We start from the raw sequence: 26,828 nt of genomic DNA on the forward strand, positions 1-26,828 counted from the left end.
GCAGTCCTTTGAAAAAACATGGTGTCTGACAACTCCTGTGAGAGAAGAAAAATAGCTAGCAACTTTGCATTGTTTTCAAAGCCTGTGTCTTCTGCAGAGGAGACAATGGGATGTCCAGGAGGGGAGGAATAACTGTGACAACCCAGTCTGCCTTGCTGTGGACGGATATAGTTTGTAGCAGTAACCATTCTAGGTAATGCCAGAGTCTTATTTAGCATCATGACACTCTGCTGCTTCATTGCAAAGCTGCCTCAGCATGGAGAAAATCAGCTTAATTTCTTGTCAGTTACAGTAGATGCAGTGAGAAACAGTAACATGGATTAAAACAGGTTTTCCAGCCTCGTAATCCAGAGGGAGTTTTGGGTTGCTTTTTCTTCATTGTGTGACTTTATGGATCCCAGTTTCTCGCAGGGTTTCAAACCAACCCCTGCCTTCTCTTCTGCCTCTAAGCCTGTGTGCACGTGGTCCTGGGAGATTTCTATCTGCCTTCCAAAAGTGCTGGGACACGACTCCATGGGTCCCTTCTCTCCTTGTTCCCAGATCTCCACAGGTGCAGGTGGCTTCCAGCTCTGACCTTCCGTCCAACGCAGAATCCATGGATCCCACCCGTACGGCTACTAGGGGTGGGATTTCATCTCCTTCCAGCTGGGATCCGGGAGCTTTCCAATGTCCCATGGTGCCACCTGGATAACCCAGAGGTTCTGGGGATCCAAAGGGATCGTGGTGCAGCAGATGAAGCATTTGCTGGGACACACTTTTGAGAATTCCATGGATTGATCTCCCTCCCAACCCACTGCCTTGAGAATTCAAAAGGAAAATGCTTTGAATCAACGACCAACCCAATGAAAGCGGTGAGATGAGAAGGAATCCCTGCTGGGATTCCATAGGCCATAAATGCCAACCCTTTCTCCAGGCCGGCTCTGTTGTGCCCGTGGCAGCACCAGGGGAGTGCCCTGTCCCTGCCCTGAGCCCAGCACGAGCCTTTCCTTGGGTGTTCTCTGCCCTGCCCGGGGCAGGAGGACACTGGCCGAGCGGCTTTGGTGGCCCCGGTCACCCGGCTGGGCTGCAGCCACTGCAGGTGGCTCCTTGGGAATGTTCTAGAGCAAAGCTTAAAGCAAACAACAGTTTTTCTGGAAGGGATTCTACCACCTTGGGCTGTGCTGCTTTTGTGGCTCTTGGGGGCATTTGTGGTCTGGGAGTGGGTTTGGGGACATTCTGGGGTGTTTGAGGGAGTTTGGGGATCGTGGCAGGGCTGTATATCTTGGAGTAAATTAGGGTGGGTCTTAGGGAAGATGTGAAGGAGGTTTATTAGACATTGGGACCATTTTTGTTGCAAGGACTGGTTTGGGATACCCTGGGCAGGAGCTGTGAGGTGGTTTGAGGTGTCTGGGAGAATGGCTGTGATGCTGGAAGGGGTTTTTGGGGCAGCTGTGACTCCCCCAGACCCACAAACCTGCTACTAGACCCTGCCCCAAAGATGCTGCTGCAGTTTGGGGACTCCATGTTGGGGATCATCCTCCTGGTGCTGTGGGAGAAGGTGAGGGGGGGGTCCCCAGGGGCTGTGTGTTCCCCCCAGAGCGTGTGTGACCCCCCATGCCAGTGTCAGCCTCTTTTCCCTCCCCACAGGGCTCCTGCCCCAGCTCCTGCTGCCCCCAGGAGGGAACTGGGGAAGGCGGCAGAGGGGGTGCACAGCCCCCACCAGGGGATGACCCTGGCCCAGTCCCTTTGTTTAGCACCAAGCTGGGCTTGGGGCCGCAGGAGGAAGAGGCCCAGGGGAAGCAGATCCTGCAGGTGGGACGGGGCTTGTGCTCAGGGCAAGCTCCTGGCCTGCACACCTGGCTCAGGTGTGACCATGCCCTGGGAAGGGAGTGGGACATTCCCATCCCCAAGGATCAGGGCTGGAAGCAGCACTTGGAGCAGGGACATGGAATTACTGGGAAGAACTGCGACCACACTCAGGGCTACTGGGAGCAACTGGAAATGACTGGTGCAGGCTGGGGGGAACTGGGATGTACTGAGAATGAGTGAGATCATGCTGGGGGCAAGTGGAACCATACTGGGGACTCTGGGGTAACTGGGAATGAGCATGCTGGGGAAAACTGGGATATATTGGGAGCGTCTGGAATGATTGTGGAGAGGACAACACCGGGAACAACTGAGACCATGTTGCCAGTGACTGGGAGCGACTGGGAGTGACTGTGTCTGTACTGGGGGTCACTGGGATCATACTGGGCAGTGACTGGGTCTGTACTAGGGGTGAAAGAAATGAAATTTGGAAACTTGAAAACCCTGATTGTTATGTAATAAGTGTATTAATATCTTAAATGTTTATCTTGTAATGTAACAGTAAAAAGCCACCTCCGTGGCACCCCCCCAGACCACCTTAAAAACAAACCTCGAGAGCTCCATTCAAAGAAGCCTGGCATCGCGGCTCCCCCACCCCCGACGCCAGAGCGAAAAAGAACGTCGCCGGAGCAGCCGGCGCTGCCGTCGCTGCGAGGCTGGCTCCCAGCCGCCCCGGCCCGAACCCCCCTGCCGCTGCCGCCGCTGCGAGGCAGGGTGCCCCGGCCCGAGCCCCGGCGCGGAAAACCCCAAAGCCCGCAAAACCACCACGTGGCACGCCCAGACCACTGCCGCCACGGGGCTGGCTCCCAGTGTCCCCACGGCCCCCGCCGAGCCGCCCGCCCCAGCCCGGACCCCTGCCACCGCTGCCACCGCTGTGAGGCGGCGCGAGACTTCCAAGACGCCATGTCTGGTTGCAAAACTGCCATGAGAAGCCCGCAGCCCCTGCCCCCCAGGGGGCGACCCTGTACACGCAAATTAGAAGTCCAAGGTGCATCTCGAGACTCTTTTAACACCAGAAACCCCTTATAAAAATAAAACTAAGTAAAATTAAAACACACAGGAACCAATACTAAGCCGTGTAAACCCTAAAGTATCAGGGGAACTGATTTTTCCAGTTTCTGTGACTCGCTGTGACTTGAAGGTACCAAGCCAGAAGTGAGACCCCGAGAGAAACAAAGGAAATTTAGAACTTTGGGTGTACTCCCAGCGAGGGAAGAGTTCTCCAGCTCTGTTAAACTTCCTGCAGCAGAGCTGACAAGGACCCTCCTCCTCCATGGCACAAGAGGCGGCCACACCCCTGGAGCAACCATTGTAAAAGCTGATTAATAAAGTCATTTTAAAAAGAAAAATATTATCTCCGCCCTTTATTCATAACAGGGGCAACTGGGTGCAAGTGGGTTCCTACAGGATAGAACAGGGACAAGACTAAAGCGGGACTGGGATCCTAGTGGGAGGGACCAGGAGCAGGCTGAGGGCAGTTAGCACCATGGTGGGCAACTGGGATATACTGGAAGCAACTGGAACTGTCCTGAGGGTGACTGGGAGTGGCTGTGGGCAACTGGAATTATGCTGGTGGCAGGTGAGAGGAAGTGGGAGCGACTGGGAGCATGCTGGGGGCAACTGGAATGTACTGAGAGAAACTGGGAGTCCCTGGGACTGTGGTGTGAGTGACTGGAAGCATGGCAATGGCCTTGGCTGGGTCTGGGGTAACTTGCAACCATTAAAGAAAAGGGGGGAATTGTGGAGAAGATAGCTGAGGAATGGGTAGAGGATAAAGGACACAATAGCTCTCAGACTAATATTGTAACTAGAAGCTAGGACAAGGCCAGCATGAGGATGAGGGAGAGAAACTGAGATCATGAGAAAAGAGGAACTAAATGCTACAAGGTGATACAACTGTTGCAATATGCTGATATAACATGAAGTAAGCTATTGTGTACTCACTACCAATCAGGAGCTTGGCTTTTGCAATATGTATGAACTAATTACTTAGAATATAAATGTAAGCGAGAAAACAAATAAAATCAAGCCTGACTGATCAACACAGGTTGAGTCAGTCTCCCTCCATCCAACACTTTTGGAGCGCCGTTTGTCGGGCCCCAAGAGAGGGGCTTTAGTCACAGCAATGGTTCATCCTGGCCGCACTTGGGATCAACAGCCTTCGTTGGAAGTGTGACAACAGCGATGTTGTGCCACTGAGGGAACAAAAACACTCCCCAGGGCTGCTCCTAAAGAATCCAGGACCTCGTTGGACAGCAGCAGTGCCTGGGAGCAGACAGTGTTTCTGCTGAGCTCCAGAGGAGCTGAGCCCAGGGGCTGCTGCCCAAGGCCGAGGCACAACGAGCATTTCTCAGATTGCAGAGTGGCCTGGGAAGGTGTGGGGGGGATAAATCACCCCCTCAGCGTGGTCCCAGCTGCTCCCAGTATTTCCATGTCCGTGCTCCAAGTGCTGCTCCCAGCCCTGATCCCTGGGGATGGGAATGTCCCACTCCCTTCCCGGGGCAGGGTCACACCTGAGCCAGGTGTGCAGGCCAGGAGCTTGCCCTGAGCACAAGCCCTGTCCCACCTGCAGGATCTGCTTCCCCTGGGCCTCTTCCTCCTGTGCCCCCAAGCCCAGCTTGGTGCTAAACAAAGGGGCTGGGCTGGGGTCATCCCCTGGTGGGGGCTGTGCAACCCCTCTGCCCCCTCCCCAAATTCCCTCCCGGGGGCAGCAGGAGCTGGGGCAGGAGCCCTGAGGGGAGGGAAAAGGGGGTGACACCGGCATGGGGGGGGTCACACATGCTCTGGGGGGACACACACAGCCCCTGGGGACTCCCTTCACCTTCTCCTGCAGCACCAGGAGATGAACCCAAACATGGAGCCCCAAACACCGGCAGCATCTTGGGGGGGTGGGGGCTACAAGCAGCTTTGGGGGTCTGGGGGAGTCACAACTGCCCCAAAGCCCCCTCCCACACCAACAGCCACTCCCAGACTCCTCAAACCACCCAACAGCTTCTGGCCTGGATCATCCCAACCACCTGCTGCAACATAAATAGCCCCAAAATCCACAAAACCCCCTTCCCATCTCCCCCCTAAACCCACCCAAACTGACATGATCCCACTCTGGATGGTCCTGCATGGCACACACTCCAAGGCTCTGGAATTCCACTTCCCAGACAGGAAAAGATCTTCCTGCCCTTGAAGGAAAAGCTCTGGAGAAGGGGCCCAAAGCCAAGGGCAGCAAGATCCTACAGTCACATTTCACTGCCAGCCCCCAGAACTCCATCCATGCCTGTTGGAGCTCCTGCAGTGGGAATTCAGTCAGGGCAGGGTCTTGGGTGGGAGCTGCCCTGGCTCAAGGGAGACACTGAGAGACAAAGAGAGCAGAGAGAGAGGCAGGAGAGAAAGGAGGCCACAAACACAGTCAGCTGAGAAGGTGGCACTCTGAAAACAGAACTGCAACTGACTGGAAATGAATGGGGCACAAATCAAGAACTCTCCAAGTTTGATTTACTATCAAAATACATCCCACCCACCCAGCCACACACAGTTCCCATCCCACCGCTCCAAATCTGGATCCCACCCCTCCTAATCTCCTTCCAACCCCATCTCTCCCTGGTGGCTGTGGAATTGAGTAAGTTTGGCAGGGGATTGGCTTCATCTGAGGTGGGAACAAGCCATTTTGAGGTGGGATTGAGCCCTTTTGGGGTAAGATTGAATAGTTTTCAGTGGGATTGGAGTGGTTTTGAGGTGACAGATCGATCCCTCTTGGCTTAGGGGGAGGGAGACGAGAAAAAAATTAACAGCAAATCCAAAGCATAACCAGCCAGGTGTCTTCCCAATATGGATTACAGGGAACGTGGGTCACAGGGCTCTGCCCAAAGTGGCTCCTCCAGTGGGGATGGAGCCGGAGCAGTGCACGAAGCTCTTCCCACACTGGGGGCACTTGTAGGGCTTCCCTTACTGGTGTTTCTGTTGATGTTGGGTCAAGTGAGAGCTCCTGGAGAAGCTCTTCCCACATTCCCTGCACTCATAGGGCCTCTCCCCCGTATGGATGCGCTGATGCCTGATGAGGGTGGAGCTCTGCCTGAAGCCCTTCCCACAGTCAGGGCAGCAGAGAGGCCTCTCCACTGTGTGCATGCGCTGGTGTTTGAGCAGACTGGAGGTGAACGGAAACCTCTTCCCACATTTATCACACTTGTAGGGCCGCTCCCCCAGTGTGGATCTTTTGGTGCAAGCTCAGCCTGGCTCTGTGACTAAAGCCCTGCCCACATTCTCCACACTTGTATGGCCTTTCCCCAGTGTGGATGTTCTGGTGCTTAATCAGGGTGGCTTTCTCTCTGAAGCTCTTCCCACATTCCCCACACTCGTAGGGCCTTTCCCCAGTGTGGATCCTTCGGTGGCAGATCAGGTTGGAGCTCTGGCTGAAGCTCTTCCCACATTCCTCACACTTGTGGGGCCTCTCCCCTGTATGGACACGCAGGTGCCTGACAAGGTTGGAGTTCTCCTTGAAGCCGGTCCTGCAGTGGGGGCAGCGGAAAGGCCTCTCCTCGGTGTGTGTGCGCTGGTGTAGGAGGAGACTGGAGCTGGTCTGAAACCTCTTCCTGCATTTATCACACTCGTAGGGCCTCTCTCCAGTGTGGATGCGCCGGTGGATGATGAGGGTGGAGTTGCACGTGAAGCCCTTCCCACAGTCGGAGCAGTGGAAGGGCCTCTCCCCTGAGTGTGTCTGCTGATGTACAAGGAGCTGGGTGCTGGTCAAAAACCCCTTCCCACACTGGGAACACTTGTAGGGCCTCTCCCCAGTGTGGATCTTTTGGTGGAACTTCAGGCTGGCTTTCTGCCTGAAGCCCTTCCCACACTCCCCACACTTGTATGGCCTTTCCCCAGTGTGGATGTTCTGATGCTCAAACAGGGTGGTTCTGTCTCTGAAGCCTTTCCCACATTCCCCACACTCGTAGGGCCGTTCCCCTGTGTGGGTCCTCTGGTGGCTGATCAGGCAGGACCGCTGGCTGAAGCTCTTCCCACATTCCCCACACTTGTAGGGTTTCTCTCCAGTGTGGGTCCTCTGGTGGCTGATCAGGTTGGGCCTCTGGCTGAAGCGCTTCCCACATTCCCCACACTCATAGGGCCTCTCCCCAGTGTGGATCATCTGGTGGGCAACCAGCTGGCAGCTCTTCCTGAAGCTCTTCCCACATTCCCCACACTCATAAGGCCGTTCATCCGTGTGAATCCTCTGGTGGCGGAGCAGGTGGCATCGCCAGGTGAAGCTCTTCTCACACCCCAAGCACTTGTGGGGCTTCTCCCCATCATGGAGCTGCTCATGGACCACCAGCTCTGAGCTCTGGCTCCATCTCTGGCCACCTTCCGCACACAGGGTGGGTGTTTCAGCCCCGTTCCATTCCTGCACCGTGGAGCCGCTCAGAACAGCCTCTCCCATGAAGTTCTGCCGCAGGGACTTGTCCTCCCTGGTCTCCAGGCTCAGCTCCTTGTCTGGGGGAGGAAGGACAAGGAGAGGATGGGATTTGCCTCCGTGCCAGAGGGAAGGGGAAGGAGATCCCCCAGTGCGTCCCCAGCAGGACGGTGTCAGCAGTGGGGCTGTCCTGCAGCCAGGGCCAGGCTGGGCTGGGAGATGGAGCAGGAGAAAGGGGGAAAGGGGCACTGACTTCCTGCTCACCCACCTGGGTGTCCTGGGGCATCTTCCTCTTTCTCACAGTCTCCTTCTCTGTCCGGCCAAGGGCTGGGAAAGTGAAATCCTGGTTTGGGAAAAAATAAGGGATGAGCACGTTGAGTTTGAAGGTACCTCAGCCCAAGTCCATCTCTAGAATTCACCAGGCACCTGGGCTCCATAAAAACCTCCCCAACACCAAGATTCAGCCCTGAAAAGACTTCCAGGAGTTCCCTGTCTCTGGTCTCTCCCCTTTGGTGTTCAGGGGGTCCCCCTGTCCCAGCTGCTGGGGGTAAGGCTTGACTGGGGGTCCCTCGTCTACTCTGTCCCCCACCCTCCCCAGGCTGCTGGGAGTCCCAGGAACCCAAAAAGCTCCCCCATTTTCCATCTGCCCATTTAGGGATGCTGGGGGGTTTTGAGGTCCTGGGGTCCCTTCTCCCCTTATTCTCTGCTTTGGCTGCACGGGGTCCAAGGAGTCCCCCCCTGCCCCTCTCCAGGCTGTTGAGGGTCTCACGAATCGCAGCGCTCCCCCCTCTCTGGGCTCCCCACTTGGGGGTCCTGGGGGACACAGGGCTCTGCTCCTCCAGGCTGCCTCTGCTGGCAGCTGCCACTGGAACACCCCTAAAGTCCCCCAGGGGGGATTTTCCACTCAGCTTTGGAGTTCTTCATTCTCAAAACATCCCCCCCCACAAAAACACAAAAAATAACTCAGGGACCCACAGGATATCTGGGCTGAGCTCCCCCTCCCCGGACACCTGTGGGATAGGGGGATGAGGGACAGGCTTGACCTCGTGGTTCCTTCTCCTATTCTTTATCTTGCTTTGTCCACCCCCTTCTTCTTCCTCCCACTCCCCCTCTTCCAGCCCTCCTCTTCCTCCTCCCTAATCCCACCTCCTTTTCCTACTTCCATCCCTTCTCCTGCTCCTTCTTCATCCCTCCATTTCTACCCCTCCTCCTCCTCCCCCAGGAGCAGGCACACCCCGGGTGCCCCGTTCCCCAAGCCCTGGCAGCCCGCGGGAGGAGCGGGGATGGAGCCGGGACAGGTCGGGATGGGCAGCGCGGGGCTCTCGGCTGCTCCCACCCGCTGGGGGTGGGGGAATCCAGACTGGGGAAAAGGAGAGGGAAACTGGGAAAACTGGGGGCTGCAGATCCACACTGGGCCTTGCTGGGGATCCTGGCTGGGGACTTCCAGCCCTTGGGGCTCCTCTCGGGAGATCTGGGATGGGGGAATGCAGAGAGGGCTGGGGGATGCCAGGAGTGCCATCACTGGGAGTGACTGGGCTGTACTGGGGTCACTGGAACCTTACTGGGCCAGCTGGGAGTGACTGGGAATGACTACAAGCATGCTGAGGGCAACTGGGGTATACTGGCAATGTCTGTGACCATACTGGTGTGACTGGAACTACACTAGGAACAACTGGGACCATGCTGGGGGAAACCTGGAACCACTCTGGGGGCAACTGGGGGTGGCTGGGTCTGCACTGGGGGAACCTGGACATGACTGGGACCATGCTGGGGGGGACTGGGATCACCTAAGGACTGACTGGGACTGTACCAGGGGCAACTGGGTGCAACTTGGATCACACTGGGAGCAACAGGGAGCAACTGGAACCATGCTGGGGACAACTGGGATCCTACTGGGATCACAGTGGAAGCAGCTGGGCCATGCTGGGGGGACTGGGATCATACTGGCAGCAACTGGGACTGCACTGAGAGTGACTGGGAGTGTTTATGAGCAACTGGGATCAGGCTGGAAGCAACTCTGGGCAACTGGGAGTGACTGGGAACATGCTGGCAGCAACTGGGATATACTGGGAGAGACTGAAACTATAGTGGGGGTAAATGGGAGCAACTGGCTGGGCCCACACTGGAGGATAATGGGAGCAGCTGTGCCCATGTCGGGGTGATACTGGGATCCTACTGGAACTGACTGGGATCATACTGGGAGTGACTGGAAGGTGCTGGCATTGACTGGAACCATCCTGGGAGTGACTATGGGTCCTGCTGGGATGATCCTGGGAGCCACTGGGATTACACTGGGTATGAATGGATCCTGACTGGGGGTTACTGGGCCCATATTGGGAGGAAAATGCGGACACATTGGGAGCAACTGGAATCAACTGGAAGGTACTGGGATCAAGCAGAGGGGACTGAGATACCATCTGGGATCATACTGGGAGCAGATGGGACTATACTTTGGGCAACTGCCAGAAACTGGGATCATGCTGGAGGTAACTGGGAGTAACTGGGAAAGACTGGCATCATTCTGAGGGAACTGGAGCCTTACTGGGGTAACTGGGAGTGACTGGGAATGACCATGAGCATGCTGATTGCTACTAGGTTATACTGGGAGTGTCTGGAACAATACTGGGGAGACTAGAACAACACTGGGAACAGCCAGGACCATCCTGGGAATGACTGGGACCACGCCACAGGACACTGGGAGTGACTGGATCTACACTGGGGGCAAGTGAACCACGCTGAGGTAACTGCGAGTGCCTGGGAACGATTATGAGAATGTTCAGGGCAACTGGGATATACTGGGAGTGTCTGAGACCATGCAAGTGCTGACTGGTACCAAACTGGGAGAAAGTGGGGGGGGGAACTGGGACCAAGTGTGAATGACTGGGGCTCTGCTGGGAGAAACTGGGATCATCCTGTGAGTGACTAGGACTATGCTAGGGGCAACTGGGAGAACTGGAAAGACACAGGACAAAAGTAGGAGGAAATGGGAGCAATTAGGACTGTTATAAATGTATATTATAAAGTTGGCTTTTTGCAAGATGTGTGCTATATGATTAATAACATTCCAGTAAGGATATAAGTTTCCTATTTCTGCTATTAGTAAAGAAAACTAGGCATAGTGGTAGTAGTTGATATAAGTATGCTTAAACAGTCTATTTAGTCAAGATAACATCCAATGAACATGTAAAGAAGACTCGGCTACCGATACACCAACTATCAGCATCTCCCACCTGAAGAAAGGATGGACCAAGGCCCAAGCTGGAGGCGATAATGAAGACACAGCCACGAAACACGTGTGCTCTACAAAGGCGGAGCCAAGGAGGGACCACGCAAAACAGTTCCTAAAATATAGAAATTAGTTTATGGAAGAATATGAATATGCACAATCTAATGCAAGAGAAAGGGTATTTAAAGAATGTCTCTGACATAGCAAAGTGTGGAGTTGGCTGAATGCCAAGTCACCAGGCCAGCTGTACTTTGCTTTTTTTTTCTATCTCCTAATTGTCTTTTTTTTATTAAACCTATTTCCTAAAATTTACCAAAAAAGTGAACCTCGTTTTTCACAGGACCAATTCTGGGGGCAAACTGCATCATAACAGGGAATAACTGGGAGTGACTGGACTCATAGTGGGACCAACAGGGAACAGGGAGAGAGTGAGGGGAAGTAACCAGGTTCATACTGGGAATGTCGAGGAAACTGGAACCACGGGCTGGGGACACTGGGCTCATACTGGAGCAGCCATTGCCAGCACCGGGACCCTCGAACCCCTTTCCCGCCCCTCCAGCCCCCAACGGGGTCCCGGCAATCCCAGGGGTCCCCCCCTCTCGGGGTCCCCTTTGCCCTTCTGGGGCTCTCCTCTCTCTGGGGTCCCGCTCAGGGAAGCCGCGGCTCTCCCGGGCTCCCCAAACCCGGTGTCCCCCCGGCCCCGCCGGTCCCGCGCGCTCCCCACGTGGCCCCGCCAGAGCTCGGAGGGCCCGGCCCGGGAAGCCCAACCCCCACCCAGGGGGGATCCGCATCCCCCCGCCCCCGCCGGGGCTCTGCCGACACCGGGACACCCCAAAAACACCTCCCGGGCACCCCACGATGTCCCCCCGAGCGGCATCTGCGCCTCGCCTTTGGAGCCCCGCGAGCTCCAAACATCCCCCCAAAATACCCCAAACCCAGGGACCCCAAACCCGGGATATTTGGGGCGAGCTCCCCCTCCCCGGGCACCTGCGGGACGGGGGGCGATGATCCCGGCGCTGCCGCCCGTTCAGGCAGCGCTGGAGCCGCCGCTCCCTCCGCTCGTCTTCTCCTCCCGCTCCTGCGGCCGCTGCGCCTCTTCCTCCCTCCCTCCTCCTCCTCCCCCGGGCCCGGCCCCGGACTGGGAGGGCGGGGACAAGGAAAGGGCAGGAACTGGGAGGGGAAAGGGGCGGGGTCAGGGACAGGGCGGGAATCATGAGGGGAAAGGGGCGGGGTCAGGGACAGGGCGGGAATCATGAGGGGAAAGGGGCGGGGTCAGGGACAGGGCGGGAATCATGAGGGGAAAGGGGCGGGGCCAAAGGAACGCGCGGTCCTAAAACCGCCCGGTTTGACCTAAAATCACTCGAAATGGCCTAAATTGTCCAAAGGGACCTATAATCCACCCTAAAGCAGATCAGGTTCAGACTCAAATTACCCAAAGACGCCAAAAATCCCCACAACGCAATCTAAAGTCACCCAAAGTGGCCTCAAATCCACCCTATATCTGTATGGTTTGTCTTAATAATCACCAAATGGGGATAAAATCATCCAAAGGCGTCTAAAACCAACCAATGCGGCCTGAAATTTTCAAAAGTGGTTTAAGACCCGTACAAAGTGGCCAAAAATCCTCTCAAATCTCCTAAAAGGCTGTAAATTCCACCCTGAAAATACTTGGTCTGGCCTAAAATCAAAGAAATTTACCTAAAATCCACCCTAAAACCCAACAGATTTGGACCAAATTCACCCCAACAGGACCAAACCCCACCAAAATTGGCCTAAAACCATCCAAAGGGATCTAAAATCCAGCTTAAAACTGCCCAGTTTATCTTAAAATCATTCAAAGGGGACTAAACCCCACCAGATTTTGCCTATAATCGGACAAAGGGGCCAAAAATCCACCCTAAGCCTGCCCAGTCTGACCAAAAATTACCCAAATGGGCCTAAAATCTCTGGGATTGGGACCAAGACCGAGACCGAGATCAGCACCAGAACCGGCACCAGCACCAAGACTGAGACCGACACCGGATCCAAGAGTGGCACCGAGAGTGGCACCGCTCTGGGACGGGCACCGAGACCAAGAGCGGGACCAGAACCGACACCAGAACCGACACCGGCACCGCTGCAGGACTGGGACCAGGACCAGAACTGACACCAGAACTGAGACCGGCACCAGAACTGGCACTGGGACTGGGACTGAGACCGAGACCAGCACCGGAACCAGCACCGAGACTGGCACCGCCCAGGGACTGGGACCGAGACTGGGATTGGCACTGGGAGCACTCCGGGACCAACACTGGCACTGGGACCGGCACCAGGACTGTGCTGAGACCAAGACTGACACCGGGACTGAAACCGGCAAGAAATGGCTCAAAAGTCACCAAAAACGCCCCCAAGGAGACCAAAAATGCCTGAAAAGTGACAGGAAATTACTCAGAACTGGCCCAAAAACTGACTAGAAATGCACTCTGTTGGGAAAGATTAATCAGGGAAACCTTATAAATATGATTGCTTGGCAAAAGATTCTGAAAATGTGAAACCTATAGTCGAGATAGAAATGGAAGCTTACTTTGAGTTGTAGGATACCGAGTCTTAGTTACTATATAACCTAAAGACAATAGCCTAGCCAGCTGAAGGAGAATCCCTTGTGATTGAACAAGACCTTTCTGCTGGCTAAGGGATCCAAAGGTCAATGTAGCAAAACAGAAAAGTCTAAAGAGTAGTTTTTAGAGTTTAAAATATAACACATGGTAATGTAGTAGTTCTTATAGGCTGTATGTAGATTCTATAGGATTTTGTGTCTTGTATTGGTTGGTCACTGTAAATTAGAATATTCATCACAAAAGGAGATATAATGTATGGTAACCAGGACCTCGCTCTCTTCTCTTCTTCTCTCTTCACCCTCTTCACTCTCTCTGGTCCCTGTTCTCTTGGCTTTCCTCTTCGCTCTTTCTCTCTGGACCTCGCTCTCCTTTCCCTGCTCTTACCTCTGCTCTCTTCCCCCTGCACTCTGATCCCTGCCAACTTGCTCTAGCTCTCTCCCCTCCTCTTGCCAGCTGACCCTCTTGCTCTCTCTCGTTCTCTCTCTGGGACTTCCCTTCAGCCCAGGCTGGTGGCTGAAGGGAAGGCCCTTTCTACCCACGACCCTTGCAATAAAACCACATATTCTAGAATATCTCAGGTTTGCAGAGTACCTTGTCCCTGTAAGTCGCGAATGTTTCTACACACCCGAAATTACAAACCATGGCTCATAATGACACAAAATGGCCCAAAAAGTGACCAAAAATCACCTCAGATGTCTCCAAAATGACAAAAATTGCCCCAAATTACCCAATATAAGAGGAAATGGCACAGAAGTGGCACAAAAGTGACCAAAAATGGCCCAAGAATGACAGAAAATGCCCCAAAATGCCACAGGATGAGGAAGAGTCTGGAGGGACACAGAATTCCCAAAAATTAAAAAAGACATCCCCCAAAAATCACATTAAAACACCAAATTAATTTTAAAAATACCTGAAAAAAGCCTTAAAAATGCCTCAAAGGAAAAAAAAAAACTGAAAATGCCTCCAAAATCTCTAACGTTTCAAAAATTTTCCACACTACCCCGAATTTCCCAAATTCCCCAAAAATAAAAAAATCCCCCAAATACCAACAAAAAACACTAAGAAAATAAAAAAAAAACAACCCCAAACCCTTAAAATGCCCAGAAATATTTTTTTAAAATCTCCCAAAACTCCTTAAAACTCCCTAAAACTCCCCTACCCCTCAGATCCTCAAAATTCCAAAAATATTCACCAAAGCCCCCAGATAACAACAGAAAACACTCTAAAAATGCAGAAACGTCACCCCAAAAGTTCCTAAAAATACTTTAAAAATCCCTGAAAATATCCAAGGAGTCCTCCAAAATCCCCCCAAAAAACTCCCAGAAGTCCCGCAACACCCCAGAACTCTCGAAATCCTTGAAAATTCCCAGAAATTCCTACACTTCCTTCTGATTAAGTGGTGCAGCAGGCAGAAATTTCCCAACAGAACACCCAAAACTGAACAATTTGGACCCCAAATTTCCAAGATTTAGCCGTACAGAACCAAGAATTCCCAAAAAATTCATTTAAGGACCTCAAAATTCCATCATAGAGATGCCAAGACCCCCCCCCGCCCCCCCCAGACCCCCTTAAATCCCATATAGAGAACCCCAGATCCCCTATAGGGTCTCCCAGGCCCCACTATAGATCCCCCATAGATCCCCTCAGACCTCATTTGGAGACCTACGGACCCCCCCAGACCCCCCAAATCCCCCATAGGGACCCACAGACACCCCCAGACCTCTCCGGACCCGCTATAGGCTCCCGCAGACCCCTACAGATCCCCTGTGGACTCCCTCAACCCCCCAAAAGGCAACCCAGACTCCCACAAATCCCCTATATCACCCAGACCCCATTTAGGGACGCCCGGACGCCCTTTACGGACCTCTCTGGACCCTCGATAGACCCCCCAGACCCCGACAGAGCCCCTATACCCCCACAGCCCCCTTTAGGGACCCCCAGAGCGCCCTAAATCCCCTATAGACCGCCCCAAATCTTCTACAGACCCCCCACCAAATCCCATAAGGAAACTTCCAAGTCCTCTCAGACCCCTATAGATCCCCCATTGCCCCACCGTAGGTCTCGGAAATGCCGGAGCCGGGCCGGGAGACCGGGAGAAAAGATGGCGGCGCCCCGGGAAAGGCACTGCTGAGTAATCTGCGCATGCGCAGGAGAAATCGCGCCAGTAGAGGGGCGGGACTCAAGGGAAAAGAGGCGTAGCCAATTAAACGGCGGAGAACGAATGGAATGAGGCGGGGTCAGGGAAAGGCGGGAACTGAGAGGGGAAAGGGGCGGGGTCAGGGACAGGGAAGGAATGAGGAGGGAAAGTGGGCGCGGCCGGGAAAACGCGCGGTCCTAAAAGGGCCCGGTTTGAATTAAAAACACCAAAATGGGCCTTAAACCTCCGGGACCGAGACCAAGACCGAGACCGAGACAAGATCAGCACCAGAACCGGAACCCGCACCAAGACTGAGACCGACACTGGAACCAACAGCGGCCCCGCACAGGCCCCGGCACTGGGACCGAGACCGAGACCAAAACCAGCACCAGAACTGGAACCGGGACCAAGACTGACACCACGACCGGCACCGGCACCGGCACCGGGAGCGCTTCGGAACCGGCACCAGCATCGGGAACGCTCCAGCACCGCGGCCAGAACCGAGACCGGGAGCGCCCCGGGACTGAGACCGAGCCCGGCACCGGAACCAGCACCGAGACTGGCGCCGATCCGAGAGCGAGACTGAGACCGAGCCCGGCACCGGGACGGGGATGGGACCCGGAATCGCTCCGGGATCGGCTCCACGATCGCTCCGGACACTTTTGGCCGCGGCCCCGGCCGGGACTGGGAGGGACTGGGAGGGTCCCCTGGGCCGGCGGGACCGCCTCGGTTCGCATCGTTCCGCCGCAGCCATCCCGGTCCAGATGATCCCGGTCTGTATGATCCCAGTCTCTGTGGTTCTGATCCAGATGGTCCGAGCCTGTGAAATCCCAGTCCATGTGATCCCAGTCCGCAGGATCCCACTCTGGATGGTCCTGCATGGCACACACTCCAAGGCTCTGGAATTCCACTTCCCAGACAGGAAAAGATCTTCCTGCCCTTGAAGGCAAAGCTCTGGAGAAGGGGCCCAAAGCCAAGGGCAGCAAGATCCTACAGTCACATTTCACTGCCAGCCCCCAGAACTCCATCCATGCCTGTTGCAGCTCCTGCAGTGGGAATTCAGTCAGGGCAGGGTCTTGGGTGGGAGCTGCCCTGGCTCAAGGGAGACACTGAGAGACAAAGAGAGCAGAGAGAGGCAGGAGAGAAAGGAGGCCACAAACACAGTCAGCTGAGAAGGTGGCACTCTGAAAACAGAACTGCAACTGACTGGAAATGAATGGGACAGAAATCAAGAACTCTCCATATCTGATTTACTATCAAAATACATCCCTCCCACCCAGCCACACACAATTCCCATCCCACCGCTCCAAATCTGGATCCCACCCCTCCTAATCTCCTTCCAGTCCTATCTCACCCTGGTGGCTGGGGAATTGAGTAAAATTGGCATGGGATTGAGTTTATCTGAGCTTAGAACAAGTCATTTTGAGGTGGGATTGAGCCCCTTTGGGGCAAGATTGAGTTGTTCTCAATGGAATTGGAGCGGTTTTGGAGTTACAGTCCAATCCCTCCTGCATTTTGGAGTGCAAAGAGAGGGAGAATGCTGCCCAAAATCCCCCAAAAACACACAAATCCTCCAGAATATGCCCCAAATCCTAAATTCACCAAAAAATATCTGTCAAACAGTAGGACTTTAGACATATTTGATCAATTTCTTTCTTTCCAACTGTGTTTTGGCTGTTTACAAGGAATGAAGATGTTAGAAAAACATTAAGGCAAAAACAAAAGGATAAACAGCCAGTTGTCTTCCCATCATGGATCCCAGGGAATGTGGGTCACCAGGGCTCTGCCCAACGTGGCTCCTCCGGGGGGATGGAGCTGGAGCAGAGCACGAAGCTCTTCCTGCACTGGGGGCACTCACAGGGGTTCCCCTACCGATGGCTCTGTTGGTGTCTTGTCAAGGTAGAGCTCCTGGAGAAGCTCTTCCCACACTGGGGACACTTGTAGGGCCTCTCCCCAGTGTGGATGCGCCGGTGCTGGATGAGGTGGGAGTTGTGCATGAAACCCTTCCCGCAGTCAGGGCAGCGGAAGGGCCAATCCTCTGTGTGCATCCGCTGGTGCAGGAGGAGATGAGAGCTGGTGGGAAACCTCTTCCTGCATTTATCACACTCATAGGGCCTGTCCCCGGTGTGGATCTTTTGGTGGACGATCAGGTTGGCTCTGTGCCTGAAGCCCTTCCCACATTCCCCACACTTGTACGGCCTTTCTCCAGTGTGGATGTTCTGGTGCTGGATCAGCTGTTCCCTCTGCCTGAAGCTTTTCTCACATTCCCCACACTTGTAGGGCCGTTCCCCCGTGTGGGTCCTCAGGTGGCAGATCAGGTTGGAGCTCTGGCTGAAGCTCATCCCACATTCCTCACACTTGTGGGGCCTCTCCCCGGTGTGGATGCGCCGGTGCTTCTCGAGACTGGAGTTCTGCTTGAAGCCCTTCCCACAGTCGCTGCAGCAGAAAGGCCTCTCCTCGCTGTGTGTGCGCTGGTGCAGAAGGAGACTGGAGGTGAACTGAAACCTCTTCCTGCATTTATCACACTCGTAGGGCCTCTCCCCAGTGTGGATGCACCGGTGCCTCTTGAGTGTGGAGTTCTGCTTGAAGCCCTTCCCGCAGTCGGGACAGCGGAAGGGCCTCTCATCTGTGTGTGTCTGCTGATGCCTAAGGAGATCTGAGCTGCTCTGAAACCTCTTGCTGCATTTATCACACTCATAGGGCCTCTCCCCGGTGTGGATCCTCTGGTGGGCAGTAAGGGCAGAGCTCTGCCTAAAGCTCTTCCCACATTCCTGACACTCGAAGGGCCGATCCCCAGTGTGGATCATCTGGTGTTTTATCAGTTCAGAGCTTGACTTGAAGCTCTTCCCACATTCCCGACACTCGTAGGGCCTCTCACCAGTGTGAATCATCTGGTGACAGATCTGATGGAAGATGTACTGAAACCTCTTCCCACATTCTCCACACTCATAGGGCCGTTCCCCTGTGTGAGTCCGCTGGTGACAGATCAGGTGGGAGCGCACTCTGAACCTCTTCCCACATTCCCCACACTCATAGGGTCGTTCCCCAGTGTGGATCCTTTGGTGGTGGATTAGGAGGGATTTCTGGCTGAAGCTCTTCCCACACTCCCCACACTCGTGAGGTCGTTCCCCAGTGTGTGTTTTCTGGTGGCGGAGCAGGCTGCACCTCTGGCTGAAGCGCTTCCCACACTCCAAGCACTTGTGGGGCTTCTCCCCATCACGAAGCTGCTCATGGACCACCAGCTCTGAGCTCTGCCTCCATCTCCGGCCGCCTTCCCGGCCCAGGCCGGCTCTTTCCTCCTCACATCCTCGCCCTCGGCCTTTGCAGCCCCTCCTCCTCACCGATCTCCGGCCCTTTTCCTCCCCGTTGTGTTCCTGCGCCGTGGAGCCGCTCAGAACGGCCTCTCCCAGCAGCTTCTGCCGCGAGGATTTGTCCTCCCTGCTCTCCATGCTCGGCTCCTTGTCTGCGGCAGGAAGGACAAGGAGAGGATGGGATTTGCCTCCGTGCCACAGGGAAGGGGAAGAAGATCCCCCGTCTGCTCGGTGCCCGCCCTCCCCGGGCTGCTGGGAGTGCCGGGAACCCGAAAAGCTCCCCCCTCACTCCCGAACCCCTTTCCCCGCCTGTCCAGCCCCTCCAGCCCCCAACGGGGTCCCGGCAATCCCAGGGGTCCCCCCCTCTCGGGGTCCCCGCCTTGCCCTTCTGGGGCTCTCCTCTCTCTGGGGTCCCGCTCAGGGAAGCCGCGGCTCTCCCGGGCTCCCCAAACCCGGTGTCCTCCCGGCCCCGCCGGTCCCGCGCGCTCCCCACGTGGCCCCGCCAGAGCTCGGAGGGCCCGGCCCGGGAAGCCCAACCCCCACCCAGGGGGGACCCGCATCCCCCCGCCCCCGCCGGGGCTCTGCCGACACCGGGACACCCCAAAAACACCTCCCGGGCACCCCACGATGTCCCCCCGAGCGGCATCTGCGCCTCGCCTTTGGAGCCCCGCGAGCTCCAAACATCCCCCCAAAATACCCCAAACCCAGGGACCCCAAACCCGGGATATTTGGGGCGAGCTCCCCCTCCCCGGGCACCTGCGGGACGGGGGGCGATGATCCCGGCGCTGCCGCCAGTTCAGGCAGCGCTGGAGCCGCCGCTCCCTCCGCTCGTCTTCTCCTCCCGCTCCTGCGGCCGCTGCGCCTCTTCCTCCCTCCCTCCTCCTCCTCCCCCGGGCCCGGGCCCGGACTGGGAGGGCGGGGACAAGGAAAGGGCAGGAACTGGGAGGGGAAAGGGGCGGGGTCAGGGACAGGGCGGGAATCATGAGGGGAAAGGGGCGGGGTCAGGGACAGGGCGGGAATCATGAGGGGAAAGGGGCGGGGTCAGGGACAGGACGGGAATCATGAGGGGAAAGGGGCGGGGCCAAAGGATCGCGCGGTCCTAAAACCGCCCGGTTTGACCGAAAATCACTCGAAATGGCCTAAAATTGTCCAAAGGGACCTATAATCCACCCTAAAGCAGATCAGGTTCAGATTCAAATTACCCAAAGACGCCAAAAATCCCCACAACGCAATCTAAAGTCACCCAAAGTGGCCTCAAATCCACCCTATATCTGTAAGGTTTGTCTTAATAATCACCAAATGGGGATAAAATCATCCAAAGGGGTCTAAAACCAACCAATGCGGCCTGAAATTTTCAAAAGTGGTTTAAGACCCGTACAAAGTGGCCAAAAATCCTCTCAAATCTCCTAAAAGGCTGTAAATTCCACCCTGAAAATACTTGGTCTGGCCTAAAATCAAAGAAATTTACCTTAAATCCACCCTAAAACCCAACAGATATGGACCAAATTCACCCCAACAGGACTAAACCCCACTAATATTGGCCTAACACCATCCAAAGGGATCTAAAATCCAGCTTAAAACTGCCCAGTTTATCTTAAAATCACTCAAAGGGGACTAAACCCCACCAGATTTGGCCTAAAATCATCCAAAGGTGCCTAAAATACACCCTAAGCCTGCCCAGTCTGACCAAAAATTACCCAAATGGGCCTAAAATCTCTGGGACTGGGACCAAGACCGAGACCGAGATCAGCACCAGAACCGGCAGCAGCACCAAGACTGAGACCGACACTGGATCCAAGAGTGGCACCGAGAGTGGCACCGCTCTGGGACGGGCACCGAGACCAAGAGCGGGACCAGAACCGACACCAGAACCGACACCGGCACCGCTGCAGGACTGGGACCGGGACCAGAACTGACACCAGAACTGAGACCGGGACCAGAACTGGCACTGGGACTGGGACTGAGACCGAGACCAGCACCGGAACCAGCACCGAGACTGGCACCGCCCAGGGACTGGGACCGAGACTGGGATTGGCACTGGGAGCACTCCGGGACCAACACTGGCACTGGGACCGGCACCGGGACTGTGCTGAGACCAAGACTGACACCGGGACTGAAACCGGCAAGAAATGGCTCAAAAGTCACCAAAAACGCCCCCAAGGAGACCAAAAATGCCTGAAAAGCGACAGGAAATGACCCAGAACTGGCCCAAAAACTGACTAGAAATGCACCTGAAATTACAAACCATGGCTCATAATGACACAAAATGGCCCAAAATGTGATCAAAAACTGCCTCAAATGACCCTAAAATGACACAAAATTACCCAAAAATTACCCAATATAACAGGAAATGGCACAGAAGTGACCAAAAATGGCCCGAGAATGACAGAAAATGCCCCAAAATGCCACAGGATGAGGCAGAGCCTGGAGGGACACAAAATTCCCAAAAGTTAATAAAAAAGCCCCCAAAAATCGCATTAAAAAGCCAAATTACTTTTAAAAATACCTAAAAAAGCTCTCAAAATGTCTCAAAAATGAAAAAAACAACCCTGAAAATGCCTCCAAAATTTCCAGTAATGTTTCCAAAATTTTCCAGACTACCCAGAATTTTCCAAATTCCCAAAAATTCCCCAAAAATTCACCCAAACACCATGAAAAAACACCCAGAAAATGAAAAAAAAAAAACCCAAACCAAACAAACCCTTAAAATGCACATATTTAAAAAAATCCCCCCAAACTCCCCAAATTTCCCTAAAAACTCCCCAACTCCTCAGATTTCTCAAAATTCCCAACATATTCCCCAAATGCCCCATATACCAACAGAAAACACTCTAAAAATGCAAAAACACTACCCCAGAAGTTCCTAAAAATACTTTAAAAAATCACAAAAATAAACAGAAAGTCCCCCAAAATCTCCAAAAAATTCCCCAAAGTCCCACAACATCCCAGAATTCCTGAAATCCTTGAAAATTCCCAGAATTTCCTACACTTGCCCTCGATGAAGTGGTGCAGCAGGCAGGACTTGTTTCTGCCAGCACTGCCGATCACCAAGGACTTGAAGAGGAAATCTGGGAAAAACATTCCCAGAACTTCCCACGCTTGGACCCAAAATTCCCCAAATTCCTGTGGTTGGACCCAAAGTTCCCCCTAAAATTCCCAAGAGAGGCCCCAAAATTCAAAAAAATTCCTAATGGAAAAGCCCCATTTGGACATCTTCATTTCCAAGAATTCCCTGTACAGAGCCCAAAATTCCCAAAAATTCCCTTTAAGGATCCCAAAATTCCTTGATAGAGCCCCTATAGACCCCACAAATCCCCCATAGAGACCCCAGATCCCCTATAGGAACCCGCAAAGCCCCTATAGACCCCCACAGACCCCCCCAAATCCCCTAAAGAGACCTCAAGACACCCCCTAAATCCCCTATAGACCCCCCCAGATCCCCCATAGAGACCCCCAAATCCCCTATAGACTCCCCAAACCCCCTATAGAGACACTCAGATCCCCTATAAAACCCCCAGATCTCCTACAGAGACTCCAGACCCCCTGAACCCTCTATAGATCCCCCATAGATCTCTTATAGCCCCCTCAGACCCTCTTTAGAGACCCCCAGACCCCCCAAATCCCCCACAGGGACCCCCACACACCCCCAGACCTTTCCGGACCCGCTATAGGCCCCCGCAGATCCCTATAGACTCCCCCAAACCTCAGCAAAAGGCCACAGAGACACCCCCAAATCCCCTATAGGGACCTCCAGACCCCATTTAGGGACTCCTGAACCCCCTTTACGGACCCCGACGGACCCTCTATAGACCCTCCCCAGACCCCGATAGAGCCCCTAGGGACCCCCAAACCCCCTTTAGGGACCCCCAGACCGCCCTAAATCCCCTAGGGACCCCCTTAAGCCCCTTATAGACAACCCACTATATCTCCTGAAGAGACCCCCCAGGTCCCCCCAGACCTCTATAGATCCCCTATAGATCCCCCATTGCCCCACCGTAGGTCTCGGACATGCCGGAGCCGGGCCGGGAGACCCGGAGAAAAGATGGCGGCGCCCCGGAGAGCCACTTCTGGGTAATCTGCGCATGCGCTGGAGGGAAAGCGCCAGCAGATGGGCCGCACTAGAGGGAAAAGAGGCGGGGCCAATGGAAGAGCTGAGAACGAATAGAATGAGGCGGAGGAAGAAAAAGGGCGGGAACTGTGAGGGGAAAGAGGCGGGGTCAAGGACAGGGCGGGAATCATGAGGGGAATGGGCGTGGCCAAGGGAACGTGCGGCCCTAAAACCGCCCGGTTTCGCTGAAAATCAACAAAATGAGCCTCAATTTGTCCAAACGGCTCGAAAATCCACTCGAAACCCGATCAGGTTTGGCCAGAAATCACCCAAAGAGGCCCAAAATCCCCACAAAGTAATTAAAATAACACTAACGGCCCTAAAATTCACACTAAACCCACATGGTTTGGCCTGAAATCAAACAAATGCGGTTAAAATTATCCAAAGGGGTCCAAAATCAAACCAAATGAGCCTAAAATTGCCCCAACTCGACTAAAACGCACACAAAATGGCCTGATATCACCCTTCAATCACCTAGAAATACGTAAAAACCTACCCTGGAAGTACCTGGTTTGGCCTAAAATTACTCAAATGGGCCCTAAAATCAATCCTAAACCCTACCAGATTTGGCCTAAAATCACCCACAGGGACCTAAAAGCACCAAAAATGGGCTTTGTTTGACCTAAATTTACCCAAAGAGACCAAAAGTCCACCCATATGGGCCTAAAATCACAAAAAAAGTGGCCTAAATCTGTTGGATGGAGGGAGACTGACTCAACCGATGTTGATCAATCAGGCTCGATTTTATTTGTTTTCTCGCTTACATTTATATTCTAAGTAATTAGTTCATACATATTGCAAAAGCCAAGCTCCTGATTGGTAGTGACTACACAATAGCTTACTTCATGCTATAGCAGCATATTGCAACAGTTGTATCACCTTGTAGCATTTAGTTCCTCTTTTCTCATGATCTCAGTTTCTCTCCCTCATCCTCATGCTGGCCTTGTCCTAGCTTCTAGTTACAATATTAGTCTGAGAGCTATTGTGTCCCTTATCTTCTACTCATTCCTCAGCTATCTTCTCCACAATTCCCCCTTTTTCTTTAATGGTTGCAAGTACTTGGGACTGATGACGAACAAAGCAAGCAAACTCCAATCTCACGCATAGAATGACAATTAAATTCATAAGCAAAAATTATAGCTTTTCTTTCAAAAGCTGAGTTAGCTATGGTGTTAGACCAAAAGTTTATAGTGGCTCTGTTCTGAAGGACTGCATGTCTCAGGCTGTTTACGTCTTGAGTGAGTGCTGATATGACCTCTGTAGTAACATTTGCCTGCTTTATAGCCCAACATGCAAGTTTATTAAGTGACACCAATGCATGAGCTGTGCCAACTCCAGAGGTTATAGATGCAAATATACGAGCTGCAGGACCCCATAACTCTACTTTGTCATTACAATTCTTATCAAAGGCCCATTCTCCTGCCTGAGCTGTAGCCCATACATACTTGCTATATGTGTCCACTGTAACATGCACATATTTAAGTCTACCAAATGGTGGAATATGAGTAACATCTTTTTGCCATATGTCATTTGGTCTCTGTCCCCGGGGGTTGACTCTCACTCTTATACTGACCCCTCCATTGTGGTGACTGCAAATAGGACAAGCTCTTACTATATCAGTAGCCTCTGTTGAGGTTATTTTAAATGCTCGCATCAACTCTTTGGCATTCTGATGAAATATAGCGTGTGACTCCCTAGCTTGGTTCTGGGGGGGCAGGGGTGGTGTTCCTGCTACTGCAACCAGCTTATCAGCTCTATCATTTCCTTCGCCTAACCCAATGTCCCACTTATGACTGCGAATGTGAATAACTGCATAGGGGTGTGTTCTTGTTTGAATTGCCAACCTTAGTTGAATGAGAAGGTTCCCTAGTCTCTTGTTATTTATTTGTCTTATTTCTGAACCCTCAATTCTCTGCACTATCCCAGCAACATATAACGAATCTGTAACAATGTTCACCGGTTCTGACAAATTTGTCATGACCCACACAACAGCTGACAATTCCAAAGTTTTTCAAGAATCCCCCTCTTCAGCGGGCAATATTACTTCTTGCCACTCATTTCCCTGCTGCCATGTAATAGCAGCTTTTTGTGATCTTTTACCAGAATCTGTAAAAACTGTGATTGCTTCTGGGATGGGCTGTTCACTCCGCAGAGGTTTGCTCAGCCACTGTTGTTCTCCCATCCATCGCAGGGGTGGGGGCCACTTTACCATTGTCACAACTGTGGCCCCTCCTCCCAGCAGAGCAAGGCCCACCTCCTCATGATTTTCAATGTACCATTGCAGTATATCTCGAGCTATTGGCAACAGAATAGTGCCTGGTTCATTCCCCGTAATCTGTCGTGCACGCTGTCTGCCTTTATGGATAAGGACTGCCAACATTTCTGATTTTTGAAAAATAGTTTTACATTGTTGTAGGGGTGGCTGTAACCATTCTAATACCCGAATGTCTTTCTCCTCTCCCCTATTTTCCCCCTTTTTCTTTAATTGCTGAACAAGGGCTCCAAGAAGATGGCGTTTCCCGAGCCATATGGCCAAATCAATAGGCAGGAGAGGGTCACAGCGAGAAGTACTGCCTTGCTGAATGATTTCAGCAAACCAAGAGCAATATTCCCGTTGTGCTGTTGTCTCATTTTGAGAAAGAGAAATGTAACTTTTCCACGCTTCCTCCGCACATTCTTGTTTTCCAATTAAACAAGTGCGAAATGGATTGAAAGGCGTGGCAGGTGATAAACACAAATTATCCTGACCAGATTGATTAACCCAAGCGACCCACGTTTTGCCTTTCGTCTATTTTTGGTAGCTCTGTGAGCCCAGTGGCGACAACACACATCCCAATCAGCAGGATCCACCTGATGCATATGAGGTATCCCCACCCCATATTTGCAGGTTGTCTGCAATATGCGAGTAGCCTTTTGTGCCAACAGGCGCCACACCTCTTTTTCTATTAAAAATACTAATTCCAGCCTATCTCTTTGACCTAAATCTTGAACAAGGTTTACTGCTTCTGGCACAGTACTGCACCCTGTATAATTTTTTATGGCTGTCTGCCAATTATAATGATGCCAATAAAAGGAGCAGCGTGGGCACCATGGCTGTGCAAGCTGCTGTTGAAAGACCCACCATTGTCTGCAACAAGCCCCACAATATATTTTTACCCAAGCACCACAGTTAGGCTTGTCGCAGTGCAGACAGTTAGAACTCTTAATTAATCGTAGTTGGGTGCTTTGTAGTTTATGCAACAATGTTAGTACATCAGTTCTATTTTCTACTACTAGAGGATTAGGCCACACTGGCTGGAGCTGAGCTATCACAGGTTGAAGGATCAGGAGCAGGCGATGCCGCTCTCGTTCTGCTGGACTGCTGGGTGCTGTCATTCCCTGCTTGTGTTTAGCGGCTGGGAATCCACACAGGACCTGTGGGTGTAAGCACACTTTAGCAGGTCCAGTGTTAAGAATGCTGATCCTCCTGTAGAGCCAAAACCACAGTATTCTCTTTGTGTTTCCGAGTGATGTTCCGGAGCCAAGGTCGAAAATGGTAACAATTGAGCTATCCGGGTGCCAGCTGGAATGAGCACTGGAGGATACAGTGTCCGTGCTAAAATACAAATCTCGCCTGTGAAATCAGCATCAATAAGTCCCACAGTAATGTCCAATCCTTTTAAAAAAGTAGAAGATTGTCCCAAAAGTAAAGCAGGAACCAACTGTCCCTGATAGGTTACTGGTCCCTTTACTCCAGTGGGAATTGGCACAGGGCGATTGTCCTTAATAGGTATGTCCACTGTGGCTGCCAAGTTCAGACTGAGGCTTCCAGAGGTGGTGGGGTGCAGGTCGCTGGCTGCTGCACAGCTGCTATTTGTGTCCCGGTGCGGCGGCTGGATGGCGCGCTGGTTTTGCCGTTTCCCGATTTCCTCCGACAGGCTCCTTCCTCGGTCTCCTCCGCCTCGCTTCGGCTGACTTGCTGTAACAGCAGCTTGGAGTGGAGCAAGAGCAGCAAAAACTTGAGCCTGACTACTCTCTGCCTGTTTCTGAAATGTTTCACCTAGCCTCTTAATAGCCTCGACAATAAATGCCTGAGGCCCAGAGGGTACAAATGCTGCTTTCTCTAGAGCCTCTTCTCCAGACCAATTAGCTCCCAAGGTGTTAACTAGGTTTTTTGTAGCCTGATTACCATTTTGAAGTATACAGTGTTTTAACATAGCTCCTTGCATATAG

The 26,828-nt window shown here is 53.2% G+C and overlaps 2 protein-coding genes and 1 long non-coding RNA gene across 3 annotated transcripts; all 3 read right to left on the reverse strand.

Moving 5' to 3' along the window:
- Positions 1 to 5,886: 5,886 nt before the first annotated feature.
- Positions 5,887 to 7,074, reverse strand: LOC310918466 (uncharacterized protein). Its single transcript, XM_083877325.1, has one exon. It carries the CDS (start codon positions 6,974 to 6,976, stop codon positions 6,017 to 6,019), a length of 960 nt encoding a protein of 319 aa, XP_083733451.1. The 5' UTR covers positions 6,977 to 7,074; the 3' UTR covers positions 5,887 to 6,016.
- Positions 7,075 to 7,208: 134 nt separating this feature from the next.
- LOC310918441 lies at positions 7,209 to 23,124 on the reverse strand. The gene is made up of 3 exons (XR_014591672.1): positions 22,503 to 23,124; positions 7,506 to 7,580; positions 7,209 to 7,317 (listed from the first exon to the last, which is right to left on the reverse strand). It is a non-coding gene; the product is annotated as an uncharacterized lncRNA (long non-coding RNA).
- Positions 17,066 to 18,088, reverse strand: LOC310918281 (uncharacterized protein; the record flags this gene model as incomplete). Its single annotated transcript, XM_083877136.1, has 1 exon — positions 17,066 to 18,088. The coding sequence occupies one exon, from the start codon at positions 18,086 to 18,088 to the stop codon at positions 17,066 to 17,068; it is 1,023 nt and encodes a 340-aa protein (XP_083733262.1).
- Positions 23,125 to 26,828: the final 3,704 nt, after the last annotated feature.

This window comes from Zosterops lateralis, assembly GCF_965231275.1.
Source record: "Zosterops lateralis genome assembly, chromosome: 23".
NCBI lineage: Eukaryota > Metazoa > Chordata > Aves > Passeriformes > Zosteropidae > Zosterops > Zosterops lateralis.